Source organism: Leptodactylus fuscus, chromosome 3 (genome assembly GCF_031893055.1).
Source record: "Leptodactylus fuscus isolate aLepFus1 chromosome 3, aLepFus1.hap2, whole genome shotgun sequence".
Taxonomy (NCBI): domain Eukaryota; kingdom Metazoa; phylum Chordata; class Amphibia; order Anura; family Leptodactylidae; genus Leptodactylus; species Leptodactylus fuscus.
The window spans coordinates 224,463,788-224,490,404 of NC_134267.1; the positions used below are offsets into that span (position 1 = coordinate 224,463,788).

Below are 26,617 nucleotides of genomic sequence, written 5' to 3' on the forward strand. Positions count from 1 at the left end.
CCCTGATTGGAGTAGGGGATCTTTATTCTGTCCGTGGTCAGTATGTGCGGGCAGGTTTTGCACCTTTTCTGTCTGCAAGGGAAATGTTCCTTTGTTAGTTGGAGGTGACAGTGAGCTGCTGACAACCATATTCCTGAGGTTTGGTGGCTGTCTGTAGCACAGGAGAAGGGGATCTGGAAATATGGACTTTAGATGGTTGTCTTTTTGTAGTAGTGGATGTAGTTTGTGTATGATTCCTCTCAGCGTCTCCAGGTGTGGGTTATATGTGACGACCAGGGGCACCCGATTGTTCTCCTGTTTGGTGTTGTATTTTAATACCTCCGATCTTGGTATTCTGGCGGCCCTGTTGATTTGGTTTTCAACTGTTCTTGGATGGTAACCCTGCCTCAAGAATGTGTTTTTAAGGTCACCCAAGTGTTTGTCCATATCTACAGGGTCTGAACATATGCGATGGTATCTGATGGCCTGGCTGTATACAATGGAGTTCTTTATGTGTTTAGGATGAAAGCTATCCCATCTTAGGTACGTAGGGTGGTCAATTGGCTTCCGATACAGCGATTGTCTCAATTTTGTTGTCCTGTATCTTGATGACTGTGTCTAGGAAATTTATTTCAGAGAAGGAGTGATTGAGCGTCAGGTTGATGGTGGGATGGAATTGGTTGAATTGTTCATGGAAGGTTTTCAGCTTTTGTTCAGAACCAGTCCAAAGGATTAGGATATCGTCAATGAAGCGATAGTAGGCCCGAGGCCTAATGGTGCAGATGGATAGGAAGTCACTCTCAAGCTTGGCCATGAAGAGATTAGTGTACTGTGGCGCCATTTTGCTCCCCATTGCGGTGCCAGTCTGCTGTAGATAGATACAGTCACCAAAGGAGAAGTAATTGTGGGTGAGGATGAATTTTGTGAGTTTCACCACCGATTCAGCGTTCATACCTCGCTTTTCCATGAATACCTGGCAGGCGTTTACACCGTCCTGGTGTGGGATGTTGCAGTACAAGGATTCTATATTAATTGTATTATATTATAATAATTAATTATTATTAATTGTAATATATTATATTGCCTCCCTGTCCACTATATCCACAACCTCCCCTCTGTAATTGCTGTTACAAAGTGTACCCCTGGATAAATGGGATCACATGTCAGGGAATTCCAATTTAAATGCATTTCAGGAGCTTTGTAAAAGTGGCATGAGGTCCAAAAACCAAACCACCTGAATTTGTGCTCCAAAAACCATATGGCGCTCCTTTCCTTCTGTGCCCAGCTGTGCCTAGCTGTGCCCAGCTATACCCACATATGACATTATGTACGGTATCCTGGGTACACCAGTGTCATACATGTGACATAAACTGCAGTTTGGGCGCACAGCAGGGCGCAGAAGGGAAGGAGAGCTATGTAGCTTTTGGACTGCAAATTTAGATGTTTTATATCTGGACGCCATGTCATGTTTGCAGAGCCTCTAAGGTACCAGAAAATTGGAATGCCCTAAAGAGTGACCCCATTTTGAAAACTGCACCCCACAAAGAATTTATCAGGGGGTGTAGTGAGTATTAGTATCCCGGACGTGACTGCACAGCGGATGGTGAAAAGTGAATATGTAAGCTGCGGAGGACATTGGGAACACCAAATTCCCGACTATATCCTCAGTAGCTCCTATGAATGAGGGGGGTCACTGTGGGGGTCACTTCTGGTGTCTTCTCCCTTGTAACCTATAAATCTGGGGTGTACCCTAATGCAAGCTCACACGGTATATACTGTACATTCATTTCTTGCTGCAGCCAGGATTTAGCTTTCAATGGGAGGCAGAGATTGAAGCAGAAGGCTGAAGAAATAAGCATCCTGTTCCATCTCGCCCCAAATTCTGGAGCTGATTCTGGGGCCGCAGCTTGAGACTTCCCGCTGGTTAGACTCATTCATTTGGGCCTAATTAATGGTGGAAAGTTGCAATGGCATACTAACGGGGGGCAGAGAATAAAGAGGAATCCAGTCCACTCCAGTAGGTCCACCTTTGCAAAAAAAACACCTAATTTTGGATGCCAGTCATGCTCATGCATCAGTGTCCCCATAACTAATCTCTAGTTCTATGGAACCTCAGAGAACAGTCATAGATTCTCCAAATGGGAATCCCGTTCGGGGCGAATGTCTGGCACACACAACTGTATATCCATTCATTCTCATTGACAAAATCCTGCACACACCCCTGACAACATTAGGGCCACTATTGCAGGGAGTCTGCATATATATGTATAATGTCTTTATCACATGCGCTACAAATGTTTCTGTTCCTCTGTATTTTATTCACAGGAATGTTCATATGTACGGCGTATCAGAGTAGCCTGAGTACTTCAAAGAATATAACGGTGGATCTTGTACCATTACCTCGGAAAACGGCGATCCATGTGTACCCTCTGCAATCCTATATGAACTGTGGAACCCCAGTAGTGCTGACGTGCTGTGTAATGGACCAAAACTATCATGTATCCTTCAAAAACAGCACCACAGTCACACCTGGTAAGAAATCTAGATCTAGCTATCCATTTATATATCCTATCTATCTATCTATCTATCTATCTATCTATCTCTATCCATCCGTCTATCTATCTACTATCTATCTATCTATCTATCTATCTCCTATCTATCTATCTATCTATCTATCTATCTATCTATCTATCTCCTATCTATCTATCTATCTATCTATCTCCTATCTATCTATCTATCTATCTATCTATCTATCTCCTATCTATCTATCTCCTATCTATCTATCTATCTATCTATCTATCTATCTATCTATCTATCTTTCCATCTATCCATCTAGCTATCTATCTATCTCATATCTATCTATCATCTATCTATCTATCTATCTATCTATCTATCTATCCATCTATCTATCTATCATCTATCTATCTATCTATCTATCTATCTATCCATCTATCTATCTATCTCATATCTATCTATCTTCTGTCTATCTATCTATCCATCTATCTATCTATTCATCTATCTATATATCTATCTATCATAACTAACACAAATGACAACGTTGTTAAGGGTCTCCTAGGAAAATGAAATAAATAGTCAGGCACAAATCTGCTGAACTGAAAAAAGAAACCAATACAAAAATGCAGCAAGTTAAATAAGTTGCCTGAGGGGAGACTAAAATGTGATGCAATACTTACCTCACCTATCCCATTCCCTGCCTGTCTCTACTTCCTAGGTTCATCATGATACAGAGAAAATACCGTCTCAGCCAATGAATCGCAGTAACACGTTTCTGTGATTGGCTGAGAGGACACTTTTTGTGTATCAGGAGGGAACCAGGAATAGAGACCAGCAGGGAAAGGGAGCAGCAGAGGATCCATGATGTGGATACTGTAACTTTTTTTTTGTTTTTAATCCCTTCTTAACCTGTCTTAAATTTGCCCTACAAAACCCCTGTAAGGCTCAGTTCACATGTGCGCTTGTACTCCGTATGCGGATTCCATTCCCCTCTCTGCAGCGCTTTTCTCTCCGCATTTTTCACCCTTTTTAGGGCAGAAACCAAATGAAAACCACGTGGATCCCATTATAATCTACGGGGTCCGCGGGTTTCCTAAGGTAACAGCTTTTTTAATGCGGATTAGATTTCCATTTGGGGGGTCCCAAAGCGGAAATCTGAGCACAGATGTGAAGCGGGCTTAATCTGTAATATTTATACTATTCTAAATATCATCCCCGCTATATTTACTAGTCATTAGGTTTTTGGCGCAAATCTTAATCTGTCCAACACAAGCCAAGGTTTAGTCATCCACAGGCTAGAAGTATTCTTGTGCAGAAACCAATTTACAGGGGGAACACGGTGGCTCAGTGGTTAGCCTTGCAGCACTGGAGTCCTGGGTTTGAATCCCACCAGGAACAACATCTGTAAGGAGTTTGTATGTTCTCCCTGTGTTTGCGTGGATTTCCTCCCTTTCTGCAAAGACATTCTGATTAGGAAAAAGAAAAATGTATATTGTGATACCTATATATAAAAAAAAATTACTGCTGCTTTCTTATATATGATCGAACGCCTTGTGTTATAGGGACACCAGCCGCAAGTCTGGAGAACATGGCATGTTTTACTTACACACAGTCAATTGAGTGTAAACCCAACGCAGAGTCAACTGTCCATTGTCTAGTCACCAACCGATTGTCTGACAATGTAACAAGCCAGGACGCGATGATCATAGGCCGCCTAGATGGTAAGAAAACCAATACAGAGAGGAAGAAGAGGGACAATAGGAAGGAAGAAGAGGGACAATAGGAAGGAAGAAGAGGGACAATAGGAAGGAAGAAGAGGGACAATAGGGAGGAAGAAGAGGGACAATAGGAAGGAAGAAGAGGGACAATAGGGAGGAAGAAGAGGGACAATAGGGAGGAAGCTACTCCTGCAAACTCACCTTAGTCGGCCAAGCATGTATGTGTTATAAATGGGGAGAGGAGAATAATCCTCAAAGGTGACATCTCACATGAGGACAAAAGGATCAGGCTTGAAAAAAAATCAACATGTCTGATGTTTCTTCGCCACACGTCATATATCGGGAAAGAACCTAGTGTACTCATGAGATAGTCCACCAGCCCTGCTGAAATCGGAGGGGTCTTCTGACAATAGGGGTCAGGCTTTGTGCCAGTTACTTGGTCTTGACCTGAATATCCAGATGCAGGGCTATGTTGGCTGGCTGGACCTTTACCCTGAGTAAAGGAAAGTCTAACTATGGCTAGAGTATTGGACCACAAAAGGAAGTTTTGGGTGTCTTATTAATTGGCGATGAATACATGGGGGTGAGATAGAGTAAGCTTGGATTAGTCTAGGACATAAGTATGAGAGACTGCCTCGGACACTTGACTGGTCATGAGATGAGAACGGTAGTGGTGGTCTACTCATCCACTCATGAAGTCTTCTAATCATCACAGATAGTCTTAGGAGGTTCTTACAGCTTTCTTTATAGTTCTAGGAAATTCCTAACGACAAATATTTTCTAGAGTCTTCAGGTAAAACATGCAAAGCTGACGTTATACGTCTTGAAACACCGACTGGAAAAAACTATTCCGTGCCATGCCTGAGCCTCGACCAATCTCTCCTTGGTAACTTGATATATCCCTGCAATGATGAAATCTGGGGAGAGGAAATAAATGACTGTTATTCTGCAGAAATTTTTTGGGCATTGGAAACACTCAAGGTAAGACAGATGTTCCCATCATCCCCTGACTACCCACAATGTCCAAGTCACCATATACAAAGACTACATGTTGCATGGGATTTATAGATGCACAAATAAAACAGTGATATACTTCTATGTAGATAGCTACATGTGTGAGTACATTATTGTATGTTTTCAAGGTGCCCCGTACACTATAGTTTCAAAACACCACAGGCAAAACAACTACTGCCTCAAGTAACTGGTCCGTACGGGAGACGTTGCCAAAATAACACCCATTCTCTGATTTCACTTCCTGATTCTCTGATTTCACTTCCTGCTCTACAGCTATTGGCTGAAGTTGCATCCCACTGACTTCCTGTTCTGGATACTTCCTGTATGTATTTTCTACAGAATACTGGAAGTACTGAGAGCTCTCACTTCTATTTTATATTCTTCCTCTTGAATGTGAATGAGAGAAATTGAAGTAATGTCAGAGGAGGGGGTGTTGCTTCTGTATAACCCAAAATACAGTCATGGTAGTATTAGGGACCTATAGAGTACAGAGAACCTTGAAAAGTTCCATTCACGGGATCACAGTGAAAGTACTGGTTTGTGATATGTCTCTAGAGTCCCCAGAGTTTTAATTTAAAGCATACAACAACAACTTTTCATAAATGAATAGCACGGATAACTATAAGAAACATTGTAGTATATCTTATTATATAAATATGTTTCCTTCTGCATTTATCAAGCTTTTTACATGGAAATCTATGGAGAGGGAAGGGGGAGGAGGAGACTGCTATACTCTGCTGCATTGTGAGTCTATTTTAGAGAGGACCTTTCACCAAATTTGAGCACATATGGTGTTACTTACCGCTAGAAAGCTGACAGTGTGCTGAATTCAGCGCACTATCAGCTTTCATATTCTGTGCCCTGGGGGAAGAGCTTTCGGTGCCGGTAGCTCTTCACTGTCAGAAGGGTGTTTCTAACAGTAAGTCAGGAACACCCTTCCTCACAGCAGCGTCTATAGCCCTGTACTGTGAGAGTGGTGAGGAACGCCTCCTCCCCTCCAGACAGTACTTGTCCATAGACAAGTATTGGGGGACGATCCTCACTGCTCAGCGTTATCACTGGACGGTAAGCAATGCCCCCTCTCACAGTACAGCGCTATAGGCGCTACTGTGAGGAAGGGCGTTCCTTACTGACTGTCAGAAACGCCGTTCTGACATTGAAGAGATACGATGGTACCGGCACCGATAGCTCTTCACCGGGGGCACATACAGTCCTATGAAAAAGTTTGGGCACCCCTATTAATCTTAATCATTTTTAGTTCTAAATATTTTGGTATTTGCAGCAGCCATTTCAGTTTGATATATCTAATAACTGATGGACACAGTAATATTTCAGGATTGAAATGAGGTTTATTGTACTAACAGAAAATGCGCAATATGCATTAAACCAAAATTTGACTGGTGCAAAAGTATGGGCACCTCAACAGAAAAGTGACATTAATATTTAGTACGTCCTCCTTTTGCAAAGATAACAGCCTCTAGTCGCTTCCTGTAGCTTTTAATCAGTTCCTGGATCCTGGATAAAGGTATTTTGGACAAACAATTCAAGTTCAGTTAAGTTAGATGGTCGCCGAGCATGGACAGCCCGCTTCAAATCATCCCACAGATGTTCAATGATATTCAGGTCTGGGGACTGGGATGGCCATTCCAGAACATTGTAATTGTTCCTCTGCATGAATGCCTGAGGATTTGGAGCGGTGTTTTGGATCATTGTCTTGCTGAAATATCCATCCCCGGCGTAACTTCAACTTCGTCACTGATTCTTGAACATTATTCTCAAGAATCTGCTGATACTGAGTGGAATCCATGCGACCCTCAACTTTAACAAGATTCCCGATGCCGGCATTGGCCACACAGCCCCAAAGCATGATGGAACCTCCACCAAATTTTACAGTGGGTAGCATGTGTTTTTCTTGGAATGCTGTTTCTTTTTGGACGCCATGCATAACGCCTTTTTTTATAACCAAACAACTCAATTTTTGTTTCCAAAATGAAGCTGCCTTGTCCAAATGTGCTTTTTCATACCTCAGGCAACTCTATTTGTGGCGTACGTGCAGAAACGGCTTCTTTCTCATCACTCTCCCATACTGCTTCTATTTGTGCAAAGTGCGCTGTATAGTTGACCGATGCACAGTGACACCATCTGCAGCAAGATGATGCTGCAGCTCTTTGGAGGTGGTCTGTGGATTGTCCTTGACTGTTCTCACCATTCTTCTTCTCTGCCTTTCTGATATTTTTCTTGGCCTGCCACTTCTGGGCTTAACAAGAACTGTCCCTGTGGTCTTCCGTTTCCTTACTATGTTCCTCACAGTGGAAACTGACAGGTTAAATCTCTGAGACAGCTTTTTGTATCCTTCCGCTGAACAACTATGTTGAACAATCTTTGTTTTCAGATCATTTGAGAGTTGTTTTGAGTAGCCCATGATGCCACTCTTCAGAGGAGATTCAAATAGTAGAACAACTTTCAATTGGCCACCTTAAATACCTTTTCTCATGATTGGATACACCTGGCTATGAAGTTCAAAGCTCAGTGAGGTTACAAAACCAATTTTGTGCTTCAGTAAGTCAGTAAAAAGTAGTTAGGAGTATTCAAATCAATAAAATGATAAGGGTGCCCATACTTTTGCACCGGTCAAATTTTGGTTTAATGCATATTGCACATTTTCTGTTAGTACAATAAACCTCATTTCAATCCTGAAATATTACTGTGTCCATCAGTTATTAGATATATCAAACTGAAATGGCTTAAAAATGATTAAGATTAATAGGGGTGCCCAAACTTTTTCATAGGACTGTAATGTGAAAGCCATGGATCTATGGTCCTCCAAGCAAAGAAAATAGGTCAACAAGATCTGAATTCTGGAAAAACTTTCGATTGGCCAGCTATAATGTATTCAGCCTAGAGATATGGCTACTGTGGGACAAAAACCAAAGAAGGAAAAATGCTGAAATTTTTACCAAATTTTTTACTTTATCATTTTTTTAATCATTTTCTTCTTTATTTTCCTCGATGACAGGACTTGATAAATGGCCCAGATGTCGCTGAACAGATGGCATTATTTCTAGAAAACGTCACAAGGATTGCAAAAAAGGAGAGAGGATATATTGGGAGATTATCCAAAAATATAGAATTGATGGTCAACATAATATCTATGATTGCCAGCGCTAACATAACAATATCTCCCGCAATGATGGAAGTAAGTAGCATTTTTGAATACTTCACAATTGACTATTTTCTGGGCAATGTTATAACAAAGGGCAAGTCAATTTCTAATACAACGGCTAAAAAAGAAGATTTCCTGAAGAAGCCCACAAGGCTCCGGCAAGGAGGATACAGTCACATGAGACTAATGGCAGAGAGTTTTTGGTGGCATGTTGACCAGGAGTCTAATAATATTACGTTTACATGGTATTGGAGCATAGATTGGAGTGGAGTATTTCCTGTGGGGTCTTTATTTTTAACTGGTATGGTTGGGGGTCTTTCTTTTTAGGGGATCTTGGTCTTTAAGATGGTCTGGTTTGGTATTCGTATTTTTTAGGGGATCTGTTTTAGGGAGTCTTGTCTGTATTATTAAGGAGATCTGGTCTGGTGTCTTTTCTTTATTTTTTTAGATGGTTTGTATTTTTTAAGGGATCTGACTAGGTGGTTTGGTCCACGGTCTATATTTTTAAAGGGATCTGGTCGGCTGGGTGTATTTTTGGCTGGTATGGTCTGTGGTCTTTATTTTTAGGGGGTCTGGTCTGGGGTCTGTCGTGTAAGGGGATGTGGTTTGGTGCCATTTTTAACTGGTGCAGTCTGTGGTGTTTATTTTTAGGGGGTCTGTTCTGGGGTCTATACTGTTAAGGGGATGTGTTAGCAAGAAAACAAGGAAGCCAAAAATGCCTGCCTGGTATAGTCCTATACATTGGAACATTGGGACCCCTGGAAGAAAGCCAAAGCACTGCAAGAGAATATAATGCTGTGCAAAGGCACCAAAAATTTACACAAAGAGTCTATGGCCATAATAGCAAAGTATGTCGACTCACTTGGACCAAAAGTATAGAATTAAAATAGTACATAGGACGCCTCATGTTTATTGCAGCTTACCTATTAGCTTCACTGTGTAGACTGGAACAGGATGTGCAGAGTCATTGCATTACGATCAGATAGTGGACAGCTCCATTGCACAGCTAGAAATCCAGACAAGGAAGGAAATAACAGTATACACACATAACATGCTGTATGTAGCTTCCAGGTCACTTTCTGGACTCTGGGGGAAGGGCTGTACTCAATCACTTCCTGGACACTTGAATAACTGATGAAATTTCACCGTCAATTGACTCCATTCCCATTCATCTGCAGTAAAGTATACCTACCATGCTTCACTGCCTATAAAGACATTACGTGATGTAGTGTGTGCTACTCTCAAAATGTGAGTTCTGGTGCAATTTGCACCAAAATCGATTTTAGGCTGAGGCCCCAAATTGCAGAAAAGTTGCCTTTTTTGTTGCAGATTTTGGAGCCAAAGCCAGGAGGGGATTGAGTAGAAGGGAGAAGCATAGGAGCTTCTTAGATATTTCCATTATTTTCTGTAGCTACTACTACGTTTGTTACAAAAAAACACAGCAAACTCTGCAACAAAAAAGTAGCAGTTCCATGGGGGTAACATGGTGGCTCAGTGGTTAGCACTGCAGCCTTGCAGTGTTGGAGTCCTGGGTTCAAATCTGGCCAGGAACAACATCCACAAGGAGTTTGTATGTTCTCCCCATGTTTGCATGGATTTCCTCCTCTACTACAAAGACATACTGATAGGGGAAAAAAAGTACATTGTGATCCCTATAGGTAGACATGACTTACTAGGAAAGAGGAATAGCTTGCTAGAGAGGAGCAAGGTAGACCAATGTGGATCAAAATGTTGGTGCAATTTTAACTCCATATTTTTCTTCATATTTTAGAACATACTCCAAATAGTAGATACTATGGTCAGTAACAAAACCTCTTGGGAGACACTCTCAGACCAAAGTGTTACCCTTCTGAAGTCCATGGAGATATTAGCAAAGAATCTTAAATTCAATTCTTCAATCTCCATCAAGAATGAAACCTCAAGCAATGTCCAACTCTTCGGAGAAGTAGTGAACAGAGACAGCACGTATGAGGCAAATTTTTCAATGGCTGGTCTAAATAGTACCATAATGATCAGAAACGGGTCCTTGCCGGACGATGTTGACACGGTGGTCACCATAGCTTACTCTACGATGAAAGACCTCTTGCCACACAACACCACCGACAAGATCAATGCCTTGGTCATATCCACAGTGATAAGTAACCCTACAAGCAGAGACATCAATAGAGATGTTTTCAACATCACCATGACTTTCACTAAAAGTAACCAAAGTCTTAAGAACCCAGACTGTGCCTGGCTAGACCTGGAAAACCATTACTGGTATAACAGTGGATGCCAGGTTTTGGAAGCTAGTGATGAGGAGGTAAAATGTTCGTGCAACCACTTGACCTCGTTCTCAAACCTCATGGGAGATGGAAGTCCTCAATTTTTAAATATAATTTCATATGTTGGGATTGTTGCCTCTATTGTGTGCCTGGTTATCACTCTGGTCATCGAAGCAGTAGTATGGAGATCCGTCATCAAAAACAAGACCTCGTACATGCGTCACGTTTGCCTTGTCAATATTGCCGTGAACCTTTTAATTGCTGATATCTGGTTTATCATCGGTGCCGCGTTGGCGCCAGACACATCCGAGCATCCAAACGTAAATGCGTGCATAGTGGCAGCTTTTTTCGCCTTTTACTTCTACTTAGCCTTGTTCTTCTGGATGTTAGTCCTTGGACTTATCCTATTTTATCGTTTAATCTACCTCCTACATGACATAAGTAGACGGATCATGATGATCATAGCTTTCATCTTGGGATATGGTTGTCCTCTCCTCATTGCTGTCATAACAGTGGCAGTAACAGCTCCAAGTGGAACATTCATAGGAACTAAGTTCTGCTGGTTGTCATATGATGGAGCAAAGACGTTCCTAGCCTTCGTTATCCCAGTTTTAACCATCGTATTTCTCAATTTCATTGTGTTGATTGTGGTTATCTTCAAGTTACTAAGACCAAGCATTGGAGAACGGCCAAGACATGAAGAAAGACAAAATGTACTGGTGATTGCTAAAAGTATGGCGGTCCTCATGCCACTTCTGGGAACCTCTTGGGGATTTGGTCTTGCAGTTTCCCTCAAACCAGAAATTGAAGGTTTCCATGTCGTGTTTGTAATTCTCAACTCCTTTCAGGTAACTTGGAATAATTCCATTATCGTAGAATGTGATCAATTTTTACTTTGATAGGGCACAGTAGCTTCCAAAATAGGACTCTGAAGTCAGATATTTCAAGCACTGTTGCTCTCTACTAGAGATGAGCGAACAGTAAAATGTTTGAGGTTCGATATTCGTTTTGAGTAGCCCCTCAATATTTGACTACTCGAATCGAATATCGAACCCTATTATAGTCTATGGGGGGAAAATGCTCGTTTCAGGGGTAGGCAATATTCGATCAAATTATACTTACCAAGTCCATGAGTGAGGGTTGGGCTGGATCCTCCGAGAAGTCTTCTCCTTGCAGCGTCCCCGTGGTATCTTCCGGTTCTGAATTCACCCTGCCAGGCATCAGGCCTGGGCAGAGCCGACTGCGCATGCCCGCACTACAAGCAGACATGCGCAGTCGGCTCTGCCCAGGCCCGATGCCTGGCAGAGTGAATTCAGAGCTGGGGACGCTGTGGGGATGCTGCACGGAGAAGACTTCTAAAAGTAGGAGAAGAACCAGCGTTGATTGGCCGACTGTATAGCATTCGGTCAATCAATGCTGGTTCTGCATCGAACTTTTCCATTCGAACAGCGAGTGGTACTCGATCGAGTACGAGTATTTTGAATACTGTAGTATTCGATCGAATACCTACTCGATCGAGTACTACTCGCTCATCTCTACTCTCTACCACATTTACTACATTCTGTATGCAGGAATCCATTCACTGGCTACCATTATTGGTTGCCTATAGTCTGTTGTAGATTGGGAATTGGCCTTGCCTGCCATTATAGTATCAGTACAGTGGTTTAAAGGGAAAACTTCGGAGAGGTCATCAATATCAAATTGTTGTAGATCCTGCACCCCTGGATGTCAACTTGTGGCACCATAATGGGGCAGTCATAGTTAAGTGTTCCTTCACATGTGGCGTAGATTCATTGTGTTCCCTAGTCCTGTATCTAAATACCCCGACCAAGAAAGAGTGACTTGCTCCAATAGCCACCATCCAAAGCCCATGCTCCAACTAGTCACCACCAATCATCATGTGAATATCAGGTTAGTTATACCTTTATTTGCCTTTTATTCTAGGGTTTGTTCATTCTGATATCTACTGTCTTGTTGGACCAGAATGTAAGTAGAAACCTCAATCTGTACAACTTATTCCTTAGCAATTCTTTGCATGCAGAGATTTACTTCCATTGCATAAAGATAAGACCATGGTCATGTGATGGACCATTCATGGTCAAGTAACGATCACACAGTAACGAGTCGTTTGTCCATCACATGACCATGGAGTGTCCATCACATGACCATGGAGTGTCCATCACATGACCATGGAGTGTCCATCACATGGCCAGGGGCTTATCATTTTCCACTATAAGTAAATAAAATGAATGAAAACAAGCAGAAATCTAGAAAACGGTGAGAAGTTGATCTAGAAAGTATAGGAGAAAATTGTATAGAAGATAAATGTCTTTAGTGGAAAACCCTCTATAATAAGAGTTTTCACTGTTACTCCTCCCTAATCTCAAGATGATGGGACAAGGCCTTGACCTGTAAGTCTGGCCCTACATAGCTAGTTCTCCCAAGTCCCTCATACACAAGTATATTCTGAATGGAGAGAGGGAAGGAAGGCGCTGCCAGATACCTCTACGGCCAGCTTGACATCCCTTCCCAAAAAGGATCAGGCATGTTGGGATCCAACGGCACAATCCTTATTTCCCCTGACCTGTTGCCATCAGAAAAAAAAAAGAGTTAGGAAGACCCCAAACAGATTAGGTAGTCAGCCAGTCCTCTAAAAATTGGCAGGTATAGCCATTAGACAAGTAATGTGATGGTCGGCAAGTTCTGACGAAATCATCAGCAACATAGATGTCTAATGTGTATGATTAGACATTGAGAGCAAGCATTTTTGCTGTAAATTTTGCAAAATCCCTGAAAATAACACATTTGGATCACCCCGTGTATGGGTCTGTAAAGTTACATTCCATGCATATAAATTGGGTTTCTGCCTCTCCATTCACTTGCAAGAGAAATCTAAAGTTCACATTTCAGGCTGCAGGGTGGAAAAATATATGGTAGGAAAATAAGTAGGATGCTAGGTACTCCATGCAGGATGGATGGGGGTGATCTTCATGCAGATATGCTGCCATGATGTCTGAAAAACTTCTAATTATTACTCCTTATTTTTAGATAAGAAAAGCAGTAAAAAACAGCATTTCTACGTCCTACTGGAGTACGCTCCGAACTAAAATACAGGTAAGCCAATGGTATCGAAAATATATATTTTCCAAGGGGTTGCAGTGCATGTATCATATGGCCCAGACCTGTCCATATGTCCTATAAAGGATCATGGACATTGTAGAGGGGTCTTGGCAGCTTGGTACACCACTCTATGAGCCATGGGTTCCTGCTCTTGCAAACTCAGACCTTCCATTCGTTCCATGGTCAGCAATTCATTTGGCGGCTGTATGGGAAATGTATGGCCAGGGGTAGCTTTCCCAACAGTAAGGGCTGAAACCCAGGAAGCCAGAAACCTGGTATTTATCTGATGCTGGTTCAGCCCCATTTATGTTTGGGCCACCATCTAATGGCTATGGGGTAATTTTAGAGCTAGATTGTTATGTTACATGTCTGACTACAGGGTGAGCTAAACTGTGGTCTGTTTCCAAGGGCAACCAGCAGATTTTGATAAGCAGCTGTGTAAGCAAACAGAGAATAGCTGCAAATGGCCATGCATTTATCTGGGCGGCCTCACTCCCCCTATGGCACCCATATGGCTAAATAGAACATAAAGGGAGGAATGGTCCAGTTGATACACTACAAAGCGTTATCCGAATGTAACTGGCACAAATCTCACAGCGGACTGGTCATACTGACGCAGGATCTTGTCTTTTCTACCCACAGTCATCATCTACAAATTCAGCTTCATCATCAACGCCTCGCAGGAAAAACATGTTTGCCAGAAAAGGTTAGTAATATATGGGCCAAAAATACAGTTAGGGCCAGAAATATTTGGACAGTGACACAAGTTTTGTTATTTTAGCTGTTTACTAAAACATGTTCAGAAATACAATTATATATATAATATGGGCTGAAAGTGCACACTCCCAGCTGCAATATGAGAGTTTCCACATCCAAATCAGAGAAAGGGTTTAGGAATCATAGCTCTGTAATGCATAGCCTCCTCTTTTTCAAGGGACCAAAAGTAATTGGACAATGGACTCTAAGGGCTGCAATTAACTCTGAAGGCGTCTCCCTCGTAAACCTATAATCAATGAAGTAGTTAAAAGGTCTGGGGTTGATTCCAGGTGTGTGGTTTTGCATTTGGAAGCTGTTTCTGTGACCAGACAACATGCGGTCAAAGGAACTCTCAATTGAGATGAAGCAGAACATCCTGAGGCTGAAAAAAAAGAAAAAATCCATCAGAGAGATAGCAGACATGCTTAGAGTAGCAAAATCAACAGTCGGGTACATTCTAAGAAAAAAGGAATTGACTGGTGAGCTTGGGAACTCAAAAAGGCCTGGGCGTCCACGGATGACAACAGTGGTGGATGATCGCCGCATACTTTCTTTGGTCAAGAAGAACCCGTTCACAACATCAACTGAAGTCCAGAACACTCTCAGTGAAATAGGTGTATCTGTCTCTAAGTCAACAGTAAAGAGAAGACTCCATGAAAGTAAATACAAAGGGTTCACATTTAGATGCAAACCATTCATCAATTCCAAAAATAGACAGGCCAGAGTTACATTTGCTGAAAAACACCTCAAGAAGCCAGCTCAGTTCTGGAAAAGTATTCTATGGACAGATGAGACAAAGATCAACCTGTACCAGAATGATGGGAAGGAAAAGTTTGGAGAAGAAAGGGAATGGCACATGATCCAAGGCACACCACATCCTCTGTAAAACATGGTGGAGGCAACGTGATAGCATGGGCATGCATGGCTTTCAATGGCACTGGGTCACTTGTGTTTATTGATGACATAACAGCAGACAAGAGTAGCCGGATGAATTCTGAAGTGTACCGGGATATACTTTCAGCCCAGATTCAGCCAAATGCTGCCAAGTTGATCGGACGGCGCTTCATAGTACAGATGGACAATGACCCCAAGCATACAGCCAAAGCTACCCAGGAGTTCATGAGTGCAAAAAAGTGGAACATTCTGCAATGGCCAAGTCAATCACCAGATCTTAACCCAATTGAGCATGTATTTCACTTGCTCAAATCCAGACTTAAGGCGGAAAGACCCACAAACAAGCAAGACCTGAAGGTTGCGGCTGTAAAGGCCTGGCAAAGCATTAAGAAGGAGGAAACCCAGCGTTTGGTGATGTCCATGGGTTCCAGACTTAAGGCAGTGATTGCCTCCAAAGAATTCGCAACAAAATATTGAAAATAAAAATATTTTGTTTGGGTTATGTTTATTTGTCCAATTACTTTTGAGCTCCTAAAATGTGGAGTGTTTGTAAAGAAATGTGTACAATTCCTACATTTTCTATCAGATATTTTTGTTCAACCCTTCGAATTAAACGTTACAATCTGCACTTGAATTCTGTTGTAGAGGTTTCATTTCAAAACCAATGTGGTGGCATGCAGAGCCCAACTCGCGAAAATTGTGTCACTGTCCAAATATTTCTGGCCCTAACTGTATATCAGACGTGATATAAGGGCAAACCAGCTGGACCGAGTGGTCCTTTTCTGCAGTCAGCTTCCTATGTGTCTGATGCTATATAATGGGTGCTGAGGGGTTGTCATTAGAGATGAGCGAACAGTAAAATGTCCGAGGTTGAATATTTGTTTCGAGTAGCCCCTCAATATTCGACTACTCGAATCAAATATCGAACCCTATTATAGTCTATGGGGGGAAATGCTCGTTTCAGGGGTAGGCAACGTTCGATCTAATTGAACTTACCAAGTCCACGAGTGAGGGTCGGGCTGGATCCTCTGAGAAGTCTTCTCCTTGAAGGGTCCCCGCGGCGTCTTCCGGCTCTGAATGCACTCTGCCAGGCATCGGGCCTGGGCAGAGCCGACTGCGCATGTCCGCACTACAAGCAGACATGCGCAGTCCGCTCTGCCCAGGCCCAATGCCTGGCAGAGTGAATTCAGAGCCGGAAGACGCCGCGGGGAAGCTGCACGGAGAAGACTTCTAAAGGTAGGAGAAGAACCAGCGTTGATTGGCCGACTGTATAGCATTCGGCCAATCAATGCTGGTTCTGCATTGAACTTTTACATTCGAACAGCGAGTGGTACTCGATCAAGTACGAGTATTTCGAATACCATAGTATTCGATCGAGTACTGCTCACTCATCTCTAGTTGTCATGGTAACTCTGGGCCTAACAAAGGTCCTCTCCCAAAAAGCAAATCTGCGGGTATTTTTCCACAATATGTGGATGGGATTCACTACAGCGACTATAGTTCACTGGTGGTGAGGGGTCTTTATCAACTTGAGAGTGAATGGTGGGCTTTAACCCTTAAAGTTCTACAACACATGGCAACTCGGCAGCAGAGCATTCTCCATTTTTGGTGGAATTGCTAACTTTATAGCTTTCCCCAGCTGCCCAAAAATGTATAAAAATGAGTCAATCTATTACATGTACCCTAAAAAAATAAAACTTGGCCCACAAAAAACAAGCCATCATACATCTACATACATTGAAAAAAAAATAATGACCCTTGAAATATTAAAACAAAAATTGACTCGATCCTTGACAATATTAAAAAAAAAATCATTAACTTGCTTGACTCTTAAAGTTACTACAAGTCATGCCTGAAGGGGTTAAAATGTATTTTCGAAGCTGGAATCCCATATAACCAGAGGCGTCATGTCACTAGAATGTCGTCAATGCTGCCGTACCCAACGAGGGGTTATGCCCAGGGCACACCATTGGTGCCACGCCTATCTCACACATGGCTTACCCGAATATCAGGAATTTCCACTTTTTGTTTACTGCCGTTGCCACGTGATCGCTGGATACTTGTGATTGTCTGTGATTCCCATGGTGACGGTTATGTCAGATTGTTATAGAATATAATGGTGTTGTACAAGATGTATACGGCGTACTAATATAATATGATTGTGATGTTTTTATGGTCTCATTTACATTGTACTTTTTTCTATTTTTTTACAGCGCACTACAAACTCTTTTCGACGCAAGGTGCATCCAGTGCCACTTCAACAAACTCGAGTTCTGAGCTTACTTAAGATATTCATATAGCGATTATATGAAACTTTTAAAGGGTCTTTTATTTATATCAGTGGGGCCAAATACAGCCACTAAGCAATGTACAGAACTGTTTGCACTTCAAATAGATGGGGTGTCCCAGGAGTCGCAACCCCACCAATGATATATTGATATCTTACCCTAAAGAGTCATCGATAAAAAAAACTCTTTTAAAACCCCTTTAATACACATTAGCCTTATAATATTCTACACTAGAGTGGTCAACATACTTCTGATGAAGAGATCAAAATACATTCCATAGAATGTAGTTAGATGGTGAAAATTTCGGCTACCTGAAGCCTCCACTAGGGGGAGCTCCGGAGCTTACCGCATACTTTTTATAATATTTTTACACTCAATGGAGGATATTTATGAAGACTGGTGTAGAAAATATGGAGTATGAGTGTCATTTATGATGAGGTAGACCCTCCACCAGGTCATTGCTGATCCTTGTCCCAGAATGTTGATGGGCTAAGGCTCTGAACCCACCACATTTCCCGCAATGAACCAAAGACGCAACTGAACTGTAACTTCATTGTCCCCTCCTTTTACCCCAGCCAACCATTGGCTGTGCTGGACCAAGCTCCCCTAAAAATGAGGAGTGTACCAACTCCACAATGGAATATCCCTACAACAAAGAGAAAAACATATAAGGAAGCTGCAAAATGTAAATTATATACAGACAGTGGCACAGACATAATAGGAAGTAATCCAATATGAGCAGCGTCCACTGGGATGATGCATCAGGCCCATCACATATTCTATTCTTTCTACATTATACCTCAAATCCCGGCCCCTCCATTCATCAATAACCCCCAGGCACCTTGAGTTCAAGTTCACTTCCCATCTATACATACACTTATACTGTCTAATGTCTGCCCATGCAATCTTATATGACTAGCCTACACTATATAAATATGGCTGGACCATTGTCACCCCGACTCCCTAATAGATTGTAAGCTCTTGTGAGCAGGATTCTCACTCCTAGCGTTATTCTATGATGTCTGATTTTGTCTATGAATTGTAATGTGCCATGAAATATGAAGGCGATATAATAAAGCTTATTATCATTCTTAGTTGTTGTGTATATTTGCAATATCCTGCGAGACCAAAGGTAATTGTTATCCATTTGTAATCTAAAAATTTCTACTGACCCATACTTATGTGAACAAAGCAGTTGGGGTGAGCTAGAAACTTACTATTAGCTGCAGCAGCCTCTTCCCATTTCTTGCTTTTTTCTCATTAAGATCCTCCTCTCCTACCCTCTCCTTAGACTTCTATGAGCACATGCAATCTGTTACCTCATATGCTCTGGATGTCTCAATGAATTTTAGTTAGGAAGGAGGGGTAGTAGGAGGTAGATGTTTGTAGATGTCTACTGTATAGTGAGACTGTAGGAGCCATTTTGTTCTATGACAGTCCAGAGCAGGGGCGTAACTACCATAGAGGCAGCGGAGGCGGCTGCCACAGGGCCCGGGCCATTAGGGGGCTCGGTGACAGCCGCTACCGCTGCAGGTTTTTTTTTTTTTTTAATAGGCTGTTACGGGCCCTATTCACTTGCCAATCCTGGCTGGGCCAGGATCGTTAAGTGACATTGCGGGCCCCACAAATACTATCATTATACTCGGGGGTCTTTGCAGACCCTGAGTATAATGATCGGAGGCCCGGGAGAGGTAAGGGAACGTAACAAACACTGTTACTTACCTCTCCACGATCCTGCCAGGCCTCCTTCCTGACGTCCTTTCTGACATCTCTGACGTCACATGAACCCGGCCTGCGTTCCGGGTCATGTGATGTCTGACATAATTTCAGAAGGACGCCAGCGGAGAAGACAGCGTAGGAGCCGGGGACAGGTAAGAAACAGTAATTTTTTATGTTTTTATTCCCCCGGGTCTCCGATTATTATACTCTGGGGTCTGAAAAGACCCCAGAGTATAATAATTGTTTATGGGTGTCCACTATGTGGTATAATACTGTGTGCAGGGGCCACTATGGGCTATAATACTGTGTGCAGGGGCCACTATGGGGCATAATACTGTGTGCAGGGGCCACTTTGGGGCATAATACTGTGTGCAGGGGCCACTATGGGGTATAATACTGTGTGAAGGGGCCACTAAGGGACATAATACTGTGTGCAGGGGCTACTATGGGGGGTAATACTGTGTGCAGGGGCCACTATGGGGGGTAATACTGTGTGCAGGGGCCACTATGGGGCATAATACTGTGTGCAGGGGCCACTAAGGGACATAATACTGTGTGCAGGGGCTACTATGGGGCATAATACTGTGTGCAGGGGCCACTAAGGGACATAGACATTGGTGTCGGTTGGGGGAGTGCCATGTTAAAAGTTCGCCATGGGGCCCTGCCATTCCTAGTTACACCACTGGTCCAGAGCCTTCTGAAAACTCCTTGGATATAGCTATAGAGGCTGTCCTGCAGGAGGCCTCACAATAGTTATGTAGTGAGTTTCCTATGGACTGCAATACATTGCAAGACTCAATAAAGGGTTGAACATTGATTTTTAGGGTAGCAAATAGGTGGCACTAGAGATACCGTTTCCTTTCTTCTTCTGAAGAAGAGCTAAGTTGCACACTTTTTCCCATAGAATTGTTCGGCCTATAGGCCTTCCAATGCCAACCTGACAGTTAACAACGTGAAGATTATACAACACATCAGAACAGAACAACTGGTATCAACTTGCTCTGCAAGTTAATAGAGAGCGTTAAACCTTGTGCGAGACCTCAGGGGATGGTGTATGATTTGGTGTCTGTTTGTGGCATTCTTTTACAACTAGATTCATGTTCTGCCCCCTCCGGCCTCAATATATTTTTTCCTAGATTGTTCATTTACATTTATTTTTCTTTTTTTCCTCCTCAGCTTGGGTGCGTCTTAAAAATTGAGGAAGACAGAAATGAATATTTATTACCAGGTCAGCCGCAGGTGGAGGGAAGTATATATACGGTTGAACAATGTGAACATCATTCTCAAACTCATGCAAATGTGGAACAAACAGATTTTTATACTGCGCAAATATTTGTATGAAAAAAACATCAGACAAGTGATTGGACCTTGTGTAGAGACTGCATCGGCATTGCTGCATTTCCATAATGTTGCTCTTGTTGTAAACATCTGGTTTCCCAGATTTCTCAGCTATAGGGGTATCAGAAAGCAAAGACCTCTTGTGCCCAAAATGTATACTTACACATAAATGTTACACAAATTACACACATATACATACATACATACACATATATGCTTCACACTAGCCCCACACACAGACATGCTGCCCATACAACAACTTTGGTTTTTTTTCCATTATTTATTTAAAAAATAGCATGGAGTCCCCCCCTCCCACTTTTTATAACTAGCCAGATCCAGTAAAGCAGCAGCCTGGTATTGCCAGGATAGAAAATCCCCATCCTGAAGCTGACCCAGTACCTCACATCACTAGATGTTCTGATACTGGACTGAACCTGGTTCTTCCCGGTACCCCTGATGGCGGTGGGTATCAGAGTAATAATGGAAGGTTTTACTTGTTAACCACATCAAAGCATTGTGCTTATTGAGGCCAAGTTGGTTTATTCACAGGGTGATATAGGTGGTATTGTATCCAGTAGTGGTGACACACTAGGTGGCGACACATGTACCTTTCTTGTGTTGAATGCAAATAGTCAGTGAGGACCCCAGCCTCAGAATATTAAAGCACCTGGCACAATTGATAAGTGGTAAGCCATTGCTTAAGATATTAAAAACTCATTGAAAGGTCAATAGCGGTGATATGATCACCCTGATCTTCATTTTTTGCTTTGCCCTCGCCGCCTCCTCTTGTTCACATTAAAATGTGCCGTCTTTCAGAAATTACTGCTGCCAAAGGCGATGGCTATGTTATGTAATGCTGCAGTGCACATTACATGGTAACCTAGCTAGCAGGGTGACTTTTACCACTCTTTAAAGGGATTTTCCCATAAACATAACCAATTCAAATTTGTAGACAGTTAAAAAAAAAAAGTTTGCAAAAATAAATAATTCAAACTTTTGTAGACAATTTGAAGTCTTTTTGCAAATATAAGTCAAAATTTTGCAAAGTATTAAAGCTTTCCTCTAGCCATCTTAGTGGTGACATCTTTTATCTTGATCGGTGGTCAATGGTATACGACCATAAATGAAGGAACTTTCTATGGTCTGGGACTTGTCAGAAGCCCACCCATGATCCCTGATTGTGTCCGGGTTATCAGGAAGGGACACTTCATGTATGAGAAGATAACAGTCCTCGATAAGGAAGTCATGGCTGAGTATCTGACCATAGAAAGTTTCTGCATTCGTAGTTAAATTCATTGTCCACCGATGAAGACAACAGACACTAAGATGGTCAGAAAATCTTTGCAAAATTTTGACTTATATTTGCAAAAATTTTCAACTTTTGTTTCAAATTGTCTACAAACTTATATATGGTTATATGTCACGGTATGCGTTCATGCATATATAGCGGAGCCGTGTGCACAGACCCTGTTTGGCAGAGTATGGACTCCTTACATGGGAGGTGTAGGCAGTCTATACACTGTCCCCTTTACAGATTTAGCCCCAAGCTTCAGTGTTGAATATGATTTCCTTGCTCTTATACCCTGACGCAAGGAGTTCTATGCCCAGAGTACGTATAGCATCGATCTGATGGATCGTTCCCTTCCTACACATCTACCATTCAAATACATATGTAAATTCTGTGTATACAGTCGCATTGAAGAACACAACATCACAAAGCTCTGACCCAATAACAATGTTTAACAAAGAATTAGCTTCATTTGCTTCTACGATGTATTAAAATCAGGGTGCCTGCCCTGCGTCTACGACAATGGGGCAACCATGCAGTTGGTGAACACACTTGGACAATGGTAGGACCCGACCTCTATACATGGACACTAAGGACTCTCTATACGAGGAGGTAAGCAATGACGATCTATATGGGGGTATGTAATGACGTTTGGACAATTCTTAAGACCTCTAAGATATTGATGGACATCCAATTCAAAACCATGAATGTTAATATGGAGGTGGGTCACCTATTGGGACTCTAGATGCCTCTATTTATGTGGGATGGCTTTCTATAAGATTTTTGGATTGTGGCCATGGAAATTTTTCGAGAACTATTTGTGAAGAAACACGCTGATGTGGGGTGACAGGGCTTGGCTCAATCTCCAAAGTTATCAGATGGGGTTGTAGTCAGAGCTCTAGATATACTTGAACTCTATTTAGGAGGGGTGCCGATACTTTTGGCCATATACTGTATATAATCTAATGATAAAGGGGAGAATCCAATAGATATTATGACTTATCCTTAGGACTGGTCATCAATAACAGGTTAGTGGGGAGTCAACATCTGGCACCTCCACCAGTCATCTGCTGTATTCAAACAGCTACATTCACTGTGTATTGGCCGCTATCTCCTAAGTGAGCTACAAGGTGGCAGCTACACAGTGTATGGAGCTGTCTGCTTCTGCTTCAACATTTACACAGCATCTGGACATGAACCAACCTACTCAGCAGACCAAAAAATGGTAGGAGAAACAGGTTATAAAAATCATACAAAAAGCATGATTTATGGGTGTGATATGTTAGACCTGACTATTGATGTGCACTTGGTAAAGGCATCTGTAACCCAATCTACTGAATTTATGGGTGTAGCGATTTGTGATCACAGCTCAGTATTCAGAGATCGGCAAAACATCTGCAAACAGAAAAAGCTGTGGTCGAAAGTCAAAGCTTGACTTGAGGGACAGAAGTGCACTTTGTCATACTGTAGTCAAAAGAACGCATTTGAAGTTTTTCACTGATACTGGCATCCTTAAACATGCATGTAATTGTGTAGTAATTTCAAGTAATTTGTGTTTTATGTGTTTTTTGTATATTTGATTAATTGCTTTTCTGCCTCTGATCAAGCTTTGACTTTTGACCATAGCTGCATCTGGATACAGATGTTTTGCTAGTCTTTACATACTGAGATATGATCATGAAACCAGGAGACCTCTACATAGACATCAAATTGGCAAATTGCTGATTATCAAAGCAATTTTAAGCTATGTGACTGAGACAAAAAGGGAGTTACCAGTGATGGCAGGTTTATCAGGAATAGTTCAACTTGACTATGTAAAAATAGGGGTGTTCTGGTTATTTTACCAACCCTTTCAAGTCCACCATATGGAATTTTTTCCATATTACGACTAAGTGCAGTGTTTGCCTGAAATGCATCAGCGTTCCTGTGTGTATATAGTCTTAAACACCTAAAATAAACGCTCTGTTTTTATTGGATCACAGCTGTGTTGGTCTTTTGTCCAGATAGAATTAGATCTATAGTACACTAAATATTACACCCTGTATAGTACTTTTTGTGTACTCTGCCAGACGAGACTTACGTGATCAGATGAGTAAAAGCCAACAAAAAAGTGAACAAGGTGAACAGTGAAACAAGGTAAATACTTGTAGATACACATATAAGATGTGCCAATGAAATATTGACCAACCAAACATATGCGGTGGATCACGAGATGGCGGGTGGGAACAAGTCTCCATAGTTATCCAACCTAGTACATTAGAGTGTGGTGACGTGAGTCATATGGGCATCACTGTGATCCGCTGCCAGGCTGGTATACAGATATGTACCATGAAAGGAGCCAGCTACTCATCTACAGGTGTTGTAATGTTTAAGTAACATTTGACTATGTATACATACTCCTATATGGCTTGTTTAGTTGTTCCTAATGAAGCTTGCGGAGCGAAACGCGTGTTGTTGGGAGGTGTGTTATATGTGCTGAAGTACGACTGAGGGTGAGGCCATCTGGATTATGAAATGTATTTCCCGTGTTCTGGGAGACAATTTGGGATCTGACTTTTTCTGCTTCTGTTGAGATATTATAAGCAAAAACAAAAGTATATTTCACAAATCTATCTGCTGATTTATTTATTATCTATACTATATGGCCAAAAGTATGTGAACCTCCCTCCTAATGATTGTGCTCCGGTGTTTAGGTACATGCATTGCAAAAAGGTGCATAAAATCAAGTTCACATCTTAGTAGGCAAACACTAGTAGTAGTATAATCCTATAATCGTAGGATTCCTCACTTGCCACAAGTCAGTTTGTTAAAGAGATCCTGCCTCCAGGTCTGAAAAGTCTAATGGCATCCATCATCTGATCGGTGCTTTCACCCTGAGCACTTTGGTGTTTTATTTATCCAAATCTGTTCAGCCTTTCCAAAGATATAAGCCCTTTAAAGAGGATCTGTCACCAACTAAAAAATGCTAAATAACATATGCCATGTGATTCTCGCTGTGCCCCTGATCAATTTGGCGTTTTTCTTTTTAAAATCCATCTATCCATTCAAAAGATATGGCCCCTGGAATATTAGCTGTAAACTAGTTCTGATTCTCCAAGTGGGCGGTAACCTTATGTTAGAAAACAACAGGTCCCCGCCCACATGGAGAATCAGAGCTAGTTTATATATAATCTTCCAGGGGCCATATCTTTTGAACGGGTGGACGGATTTTAAAAAGAATAACACCAAATTGATCAGGGGCACAGCGAGAATCACATGACATATGTTATTTAGCATTTTTTACTTGGTGACAGATCCTCTTTAAAGGGCTTTTATCTTTGGAAAGGCTGAGCAGATTTGGATAAATAAAACACCAAAATGCTCAGAGTGAAAGCACCGATCAGATGATGGATGCCATTAGACTTTTCAGACCTGGAGACAGGACCTCTGTTACAAACTGACTTGTGGCAAGTGAAGAATCCTAATGAGGAATTTATTAAGTATTTTCTACATGGCAACAGGTATTATTTAAGGGATGAACCAAATTAGGGTCTACTAGGCAAGTGGGCGGTAACTCTGTAATTTTTCTGAGGATGGGGTCTCTGTGTGCTGTGTGTCATGTAGTGTTACTACCCACTGGACTAGTAAGCTGTAATTTGTATACTAACACTTAAAGGGCTTATAACTTTGGAATAACTAAACGGATTCAGATGAATAAAATATCAAAATACTCAGGGTGACAGCACCGATCAGATGACATATGTTATTGGGCTTTTCAAACTTGATGACAGGTCCTCTTTAGGTCGGAGATATTACCCCATGTAACAGCCTGGTTGAATGTCAACTTGAATGTTACCAACTGGGGCCGTGACCTTACAAAGTCTAATACTGTCCAATTAGCACTGACAGAGTCAGACTATGTAGGGGAATGGGAACACCCAGTTGATATTTTAAACATTTTTGGGAGGATTAACAGAGGAACAGCACAATACAGAATTCTAAGAAACAGTGACCCAGAATTTTTATTTTATGTTCAAGTATTTACTAAAAGAGGCATGTCATGGGAGTGGACAGATTCCTGAAAACCCTGACATCAACTCTAATCAGCGGTGTCATGTAGAGGTATAGCATTTAGTAACACGCATGACAGCACTGTCATGGCCATAGGGAGACTTAAACTGAGTCACTGAAGTCTACAGGAGAGTTTTCTAAACCTGCTTTGGGCAGGAAGGGGGGTAGATAATGTATGATATAATATATGTTATCTCTGGAGGTGTTATCTTCTATTGTAATCCCATCTGTAATGTAAATGAGGTGACTGGTGCAAAAAAGTAACAGAAGTAGCAAGTGTCAGTCTATTATTAGGTTTAGTGGCCAAAGTGAATATTTCAGGATATAGTACTTTTTAAAGAAAAAAAAAATGTAGACTGCGGCATGGAAAATTAGAAATCAAATCACCAACATTCTTTAAAGGTATTTTTAACATAAAAAATTTTGCATCCAAAAATAGGTCTTTTTCTGGTGACACTTTTCCTTCTAAGTAGGAAATTCCCCAGTCTGGGCCAAAAATAAAGAGAAGTATT

At 41.7% G+C, this 26,617-nt stretch overlaps 2 protein-coding genes across 2 annotated transcripts in view; one reads left to right on the plus strand and one right to left on the minus strand.

Moving 5' to 3' along the window:
* Positions 1 to 20,628, plus strand: part of LOC142196944 (adhesion G protein-coupled receptor F5-like) — a 29,558-nt gene extending 8,930 nt beyond the window's left edge. Inside the window, exons 9-17 of the mRNA XM_075266917.1 lie at positions 2,305 to 2,511; positions 4,056 to 4,214; positions 5,005 to 5,192; positions 8,242 to 8,421; positions 10,160 to 11,500; positions 12,597 to 12,638; positions 13,701 to 13,766; positions 14,415 to 14,478; positions 20,606 to 20,628. Of these exons, the coding sequence (XP_075123018.1) occupies positions 2,305 to 2,511; positions 4,056 to 4,214; positions 5,005 to 5,192; positions 8,242 to 8,421; positions 10,160 to 11,500; positions 12,597 to 12,638; positions 13,701 to 13,766; positions 14,415 to 14,478; positions 20,606 to 20,628 (2,270 nt within the window). The remainder of the gene's footprint in view (positions 1 to 2,304; positions 2,512 to 4,055; positions 4,215 to 5,004; positions 5,193 to 8,241; positions 8,422 to 10,159; positions 11,501 to 12,596; positions 12,639 to 13,700; positions 13,767 to 14,414; positions 14,479 to 20,605) is intronic.
* The window catches only part of LOC142198579 (uncharacterized), a 302,293-nt gene that overhangs the window by 105,382 nt on the left and 170,294 nt on the right, over positions 1 to 26,617 (minus strand). The gene's annotated exons all lie outside the window — the stretch shown is intronic.